Source organism: Odocoileus virginianus, chromosome 22 (assembly GCF_023699985.2).
Source record: "Odocoileus virginianus isolate 20LAN1187 ecotype Illinois chromosome 22, Ovbor_1.2, whole genome shotgun sequence".
Classification (NCBI taxonomy): Eukaryota; Metazoa; Chordata; class Mammalia; order Artiodactyla; family Cervidae; genus Odocoileus; species Odocoileus virginianus.
The window spans coordinates 10,530,563-10,537,897 of record NC_069695.1 but is presented as its reverse complement, the minus strand read 5'-3'; the positions used below and the strand labels follow the sequence as shown (position 1 = coordinate 10,537,897).

At 45.2% G+C, this 7,335-nt stretch overlaps 1 protein-coding gene and 1 long non-coding RNA gene across 3 annotated transcripts in view; one reads left to right on the top strand and one right to left on the bottom strand.

The window, feature by feature from the left end:
- The window catches only part of MYO5B (myosin VB), a 334,299-nt gene that overhangs the window by 7,182 nt on the left and 319,782 nt on the right, over positions 1-7,335 (bottom strand). For both annotated transcript variants that reach the window (XM_070452570.1, XM_070452571.1), the window contains 5 exons: positions 7,007-7,096; positions 4,692-4,842; positions 2,968-3,253; positions 2,172-2,346; positions 332-412 (listed from right to left, as the gene is read on the bottom strand). In XM_070452570.1, the coding sequence (XP_070308671.1) occupies positions 332-412; positions 2,172-2,346; positions 2,968-3,253; positions 4,692-4,842; positions 7,007-7,096 (783 nt within the window). The remainder of the gene's footprint in view (positions 1-331; positions 413-2,171; positions 2,347-2,967; positions 3,254-4,691; positions 4,843-7,006; positions 7,097-7,335) is intronic.
- On the top strand, positions 3,249-5,467 carry LOC139030362 (uncharacterized). Its single transcript, XR_011482703.1, has 2 exons — positions 3,249-3,669; positions 4,824-5,467. It is a non-coding gene; the product is annotated as an uncharacterized lncRNA (long non-coding RNA).

Genomic DNA, 7,335 nt, shown 5'->3' with positions numbered 1-7,335 from the left:
GGAGAATCCCATGGACAGAGAAGTTTGGAGGGCTACAGTCCATGGGGTGACAAAGAGTCAGACACAACTGAATGACTAACACACACACACAGTGGTCAATGGAATAGTACTTAATGTAAAATCCAAGAGGCGAAAATTATTAAAGTTTAGTCTCCTGTGTATATATAAGTTATTTACCAAAAGAGGACACCTAAGAATGTAAGGTCTTCTAGAATATAATGGAAGCAGTATTTTGCTAATAAAGAGAAGCTAGGTTAAACTCTAAACTACCAATTCTTTTATTTGTTTTATCCTAGGACTTTATAAAATTGATTAGTATTTTAAAACTCACCTGGATTGTTCGTATAAAGGCCACTGTTACTCGTTCTTCAAATTCATTCAGAGGGGTATAAAGGTTCAAAATTTTGACAATCTGTTGGAATAAAAACAAAATTTTAGCACAGAGCTAAATGAACCTAAGACCACGTTTGAATCTTAAAGAATATATGACATTGGCACCAGAGAACACTTCTCTGTAGGCAAGACCCACAATTCAGGTGCAGCTGGACTGACATTGAGGCATCCACGTTTAGTAAATTAGGGTCCCAAAGCTCTGCCTGGGAGATCCGAGCTCTTTTACGGATTCCTCTCTCCTATATACATGCCCAACCCTCCCCCATGCTCTATAACTTATGAATTAATGAGGATTTTAGAAAACTGTTGGCCTGAAGTCTTCAGTGCCTTATCTACTAGCCATTTAAAGGTTTAATTAAAAGAGTCCTGGGTAGCTTACCTTTTATAACAAAGGTCTTAACAGCACTTTCTTACCTCTCACCACCCACCAAAATCACTTACTAAAGTTTTTCTCCTATCTAAACAGAAAGTAATTCTTTGTATGGGGGAAGTGGCCTGCCCAGTGGCAAAGCGGTACCAGGTGCAGTCTAGGAATATACTTATGAAAACAAAATTTTAAGTTTCAAAACTTTCAGTAAACACGTATAGAAGGAAGCAGCTTTCTTAAGAGCTTGGTATTTCATCTCTGAGTACCTAATGGAGGTGGTAAGGAAATGTATGTTACTTGCAACAGTGAATTTGGATTCTGTTGTTCTTTAGGTGCTGGGCAGAGAGAAGGTGCATAATTTAATATGGAAAATCCCGATTTCCTCATGCTGGTCTCATTTTGCACCCCCACCTTGTGGTGGACCCATTTCTAAACAGGCACATTCATGATGGAGGGCAAGGTCACCTATGTATGGGCAGGATTTATCTTTTGACAGACGTACTACTTCTTGAAGGCAAAAGAAGAGGGGGTGGTAGAAGATGAAATAGTTAGATAGCATCACCTAATCAATGGACATGAAGATGAGAAAATTCTGGGAGATGTAGAGGACAGAGGAGCCTGGTGTGCTGCAGTCCATATGGTCGCAAAGAGTCAGACATGACTTGGCAACTGAATGGCAACAACAAATTATTTCTGCAACTGAGACCCAGTATAGATACAACATTTGAGGGGGGGGAGGAAAGAAAATTTAAAGTCAGATGCTTACTGACTTAATTTAAAATAATGTAGGCACTTTCCTGGTGGTCCAGTGACTAAAACTCTACACTCCCAATGCAGGGGGTCTGGGTTCTATCCCTGGTCAGGGAACTAGTAGTTCCCACATGCTGCAAATAGGTGTTCGAACGCCACAACTAAAGATCCCTCATGTTGCCACTTAAAAAAAATGGAAGATCCTGCATGCTGAAACTAAGATCTAGCACAGCCAAATAAAAAAATATTAAAAATAAAATAACACATATGAAGTCTAAATGAAAATAAGAATGTAATGGAATTACAGTTGTAAAGTAAACAATTTAATGCCAAATGCTGCTGCCAATTTCTGAAAGAAATTTAAATTTTGGGGTGAGAGACATTGCAAAACTCTCTGTGTTTAAAAACCTTTGTGCCTAAGCTTGATGCTTTGTGGGTTTGACTACCTGATCTTTCTAAGTAAATAAGAGAGACGAGAGAGTTACCAGCAGACCAAAGTATCTTTGGTTCATGCAGGAACATCCAATGGACTGAACTTTCAGGACTGTATCACTGGGAGCAGAAAAAGGCCCAGAGTGCTTTGAAAACAACCTTTGGCAGGAATGGACTTGAGATGGAAGCCGGCCTGGCCCTGAGTCCCTTGGGCTGACAGTGACCATACCTGCTGGGTGCTGAGTGCGGTGCACAGGGAGCAGATGGCCTCAGCGTCCTCAGGGCTTTTCTTCTTTAACTGCAGGAGCTGGGCAGCCTGAATCAGGGGCTCCATGGTCTCAACAGCCCCGCTCTGGTGCAGGTTTCTTCCCCGAAGCCACTCCTCCAGCTGACTGATGTTGTACCTTAGACACAGGAAGACAGCGCCCTGTGATGCCTGTCCTTCTGCTTCAGTGGGATGAGCTCACCTCGTGGCTTTCTTCTGCAGTCCAGCTGCCACTAGTGTTATCACTCTCCTCCTCTTGATTCTCTCATGTGGGAGAGAGCGTGACAAGTACTTGGCACTCAATAACTGTGTGTGGAATGAGTGGGTGCTTAAAACCAAGCCAAGATGAAGTGCCTGAAGTGTCTGTACTAAGTTAATAGGGAAAAGAGGCATTAACTCTACTGAATTAAAACAACTTACATTTAACATTCGCAAACATATTTGTACTCCGGTGAGCAGTCACGCCTCTTAAATCATTGATTTTCCTCTCCGACCTAGCTAAATCATATTTACCACCTTTATAAAGTCTGCACATGTTTAAGCTTTGAACTAATTTGTTTACCAAGCTCACCTCCTCGGTATGTGATGAATTTCATCAACAAATAAAAAAGTGATGGATCTGAGTCACACACTGCCTGCGACAAGGACGGCCACTTGGATTTGGGTGTCATTTTCAGAGACAAGTGTCGCCCGTGTGTGAGTGGAGCTGGCGTGTGGGGTGTCCCCTCTCCGGGGGGCAGGCTGAGGTGCGCGCTCCTACCTGAGCTGCATGCCTGTGCTCCAGGAGCAGACGTCCTTCCGCAGAAGCAGGTTGTTGAGCGTCACCGCGTTGATCATGTAGAAAAGCTGTCTGAACACCTGCAGGATGATCTCGGGGTCCAGGCCCTGGTCGCACATGACCGTGTGGAAGGAGTTCATCTGGCGGATGATGGCTTCCAGGCAGTACGAGTTGTCTCCTTCCGGCATGCTGGAGGTGCGCTTCCGGTAGCCCGTGGGCTTCACCCCAGACAGACCCTGAATGCTCTCGTTCTCCAACATGGCCGACACTGAAAGCGAAGCGCGATTAGAGCAACGGATGTTCCCAAATTAGATCTGCTTCTGGGTCACTCGGATCACACAGGGCTTTGGCCGCGATCCTGCCCAGAGGTGTGCTCAGGAACTTAAGAGCATTAGGCATGCGATTTCTAATAGGTTGATCTCTACACCAAGTAAGTTTTCCACATAGAAATCTTGGACTACACTTGTGGACTAAATCTTCGCTTAAATTTACTGATGGGACATAGGTAAAAGGTAAAACCAACTCAATTCTGTGCTGTCTTCTGTGCTGAGTGACCAAAATTTGAGAATTGAGCAACGTGGGTGTAGTCGTGGCCTGGTCACTGACCTGGGCCTGGACCCTGAGATCATCCAACAATTGTTCAAACAGCTCTTCTCCATCACTCTCTGACCATGTAAATCTTAGGTGAGTTGGTCTGTCATAGTTAATGCACAGCACTTAACTACATGTCAGGCACTTTACATTCAGTATTCCTTTAAATCTTCCAACAACCTGTTTCCTAGTGAGGAAATTGACGCATTAAATAATTTGCCCAAGGTCATCCTACCAGGAAGTGGCAGGGCCAGGCTGTGAACCCAGGTCTGTCCAATTCTAGAACTTACGCAATTAACTATCATCTTGTCTGAGTCATGAAATATCCCCAGTTCTCCCTATGTATGGTGAGAATAAACTGGCTCCTCCTAAGAAGATTCTTAGACAAGAAGAAGGATTTGGAATGAATATTATCCCAAGGGATATATTTCTGGATGGCATGTGGGACCCTGTCCTACTTGGAATTCACTTATAACCTACTTATGCCATCAGAACTTGGGGAAAACACTATCCACGTGCTTCAGGAGAACCTCCCCAGCCTTTAAGGAGTACAATGAGTGATGCACATGTATGTTACTTTTCTTTTAACCTAAAAAATAACTGCTCTTATTTTTCAATTCTGATACCATGGCAAGTGCCCAAGTGTCCTGCTTTGGACAGAATGTTCAATAAATATTTATTGCATGAGTGTTTACTACTGTGTACATTTATATGAACATACTTAATTCTTTCCCTTTTCCATGAATAAAGTATATATATGGGCAAGAGTATTATATCTTTTCACTGTGTATGCATTTATACTTCCTGAATTTATATTTAGTACCTATGGAAATTAGCTTGGGGAAAAAATAATACAGTATGTTACAGAAAAAGGAGATAGAGGGAAAGTGATCTATATTCTCACTACCCAAGCATCACATGCTTTGATGGGCTGGTGTTGAAAGTTTCATGACTCTTTTTGAGTAGATGGCATACACCTTCTTAGCTGCCTTTTCTGGGAAGAGCCTGGGCTTTCTGGGGGCTGTCCTAAGACAGCTAGTTCCCTAAACGGAGGGAGTGCTTACCCTCACTTCAGACCCCACGATGAGTGCTGGAGATCTCCGGTGCCAGCTTACCTATCATAGGCTGCAAGAGACCCTCGGCGATTTTAATGAGCTGCTGGTAGATCTGAATGGAAAGATCGCTCAGCACCTGGCGGTATTCAGTGAGGTCGAAGTTCTTAAGACAGTGCTCATTCTGCTTTGCAGTGTTCTGAGTCATGAAGCCCTGCAGAGGGAGACGGGCGCTGTGCTGAGTGCCAGGCACAGAAGACCTCCAAGCCTCCAGTCACTTCCAAGGTGTCCTACTGTGGGGAGACCGCTCAGGTTCTGTCTGCTCAGGTGATATCCTACAAGACCCTGTCAGTTCTTCCAGTTCTCGAGGATGGCTCTTAAATTTGAAGGCAGAGTCAAAACTTAGCATGACAGAGGACTTGGAAAACTGCTTAATCAAAAGGCTGTGATCATTTGGTCCAAATCCCTGAAGTCTCCCTGAGGCAGCCAAGTGCAGGTTGGCAGCAGGTCCCGGGAAAGAGGGATCCACACTTCCTGCATTGTTACGCAGTTCTTGTCCCAATATACCAGGTTATCCTAAAATATTAAGACTATACACAAGTCCCTGAAGAAGTACCTGACTCAGAGCATATGTTTTTACAATGAGAAATTTTATGTAGATCCTATTGTTGGGTATCAGAATTAACGGATGAAACAAGATGACTGCACAGTTATAGCACCAGGTCTTCTAAGCTTTCCCTGTTAACAAGATGAAGTAACATGCAAGTTGAGAGAGCTGCTAGTATCAGAAGAACTCATGTGAATAATAATCCTTCTGTATTCAGGCCAAAAAGAATCAAGAGCAGCCAAAAAGTCAGTGTTTTCAAAAGGGTGACTGTCTCCAGCAATGCCTCTTGTGTCAGATCACAAAGCAATTCTTAAAGAAAACAAAAGCAGGGAGAAGAGGGGATAACAGGATAATTGTTGTCTAGGCTATGCAGATCTGGTTACACTGTGGTTCAAGTCTTGTCCCTGGGAATATAAGCACATGAAAGAGTAGCCCAACGTAACAGAATTCTTGGTCCTCCTGAGCCCTATATAATGTTCCCTGCAGAGTACAGACAGCATTAGGTCAAGTGGTGACTTTCAGGGAGATAACCTGAAATACAGGTTTCTGCTTAAAGTAAAAGCTTGTGTATAATGTTAGGGTTAGGGAATAGAGGATATCTGGTTTGAAATGAGCCCCATGTCTTCCAATAATAAACACACTATTTCTTTAACATTTAACCCACTCCCTTTCATTATAAAAACAGGTGATAAAATGAAGTTCAGATTCTAGGATAGAGATGGGAGTCAAGTCCCATTCCAAGGGTGGTGAGACTGCCTGGCACAGCATGTTCTTCTAGAGGGATCAGTCTGTGAAAACTTGTTCTGGCACAAAAGATGGATCAAAGCTTTTTGTTGCACCATATTGAGTTGCACTGTGTCTTAGCCTGGGGAGTGTAGAGACTGAGATTGTGAAAGGAAAGGGAGGAGGCAAGCTGAGAAGGCCTGCAGGGCATTAGGTGTGATGGCACCTGGGTACAAGTTGGCAGCCTCACCAGAGAAGCCGGGGTGAGACTGAGCTGTATGTTGCTAGGTCACTGGGCTGAAGGCAAGGCATGGGAGAAGTTTTTCAAGGATCAACAGTGGGAATGGTGAGTTCTAGAAAAAGTTGGACCCTAGAGCTTCAGAGCAGAACCTTAATAAGGGATGGGGTGAGTTGGGGGCCTCAGATCAAGGGACTGAACTTTATGAGAAGCACGAAGCTGGGTTTCAGGGTCAGTCTGCACATTTGTAGTTCAGTCACACCTCGCCTCGCCTCTTAGACCATCTCTGTCTTAGAAGAGACAGACTAACTGGTTGGCTTCGGAGACAATCTGACACCCCAGACCACTGAGCTTTCTGCCACGTTCCCAGAAATGGGGCCCTTCTAGGGCTGCTTCAGAAAATTAAGTGCACAGGGTTTTCAGGGAGATTCCTGGGGGGCTCTCAGATGATGGATGGGTTGTGCAAACATTTCCCGACAAATCTTCCCATTCATTCCAGGGGCCCTCAGGTGTCATCGAGGCCTGCCTTATTCCTGCTTCAGTGAACAGAGTCTGAGGTCCCAGAGGTGCCCAGAGACCTCACGCCCTCTCCTTAGGTGACACGAAGCAGCTCAGGATGACGTGTGGACAAAACAGAGATGCCTTCAGGATTGACACCTCTCCACCCTGCCCCTGTTCTGACCGGGGTCTGAGGTGGGTCTTGGGTGCTCTTTGCTGTACCCAAGAAAACGAGGACCTAACTGCTGAGGAACACAGGGCACCTTGGTGGCATCCGTGTCCTCCAGGGGCCTGGGTTCATCTCACACTCACCTCATCCCCACTGTACTGCTTCAAGCAGTGCAGGAGGCGGCAGGTATTGGACAACCAGAACGATGTCATCTCAAAGTCCTCATTGTGCTTCTGTGAAAAGAAGAAGATGTGCCTGGCTATGAGGAGGTAGTTCCCATCTGGTCGAATGCTTACCTGTCCTGACGGGTCCACCCTGTCTTCTCTTACCCAGGAGGCCCCAAGCAGGCCCAGTGACAAGTGGACCCTTACTCTTCACGGTCACAGGGAAGAAAGCCCTCCCCGTGAGGCTGCCTTCCTGCTCCTCCAGCCCCGGGGAGGATGCACGACCCTGCCTGGAGGCCCCTGATCAG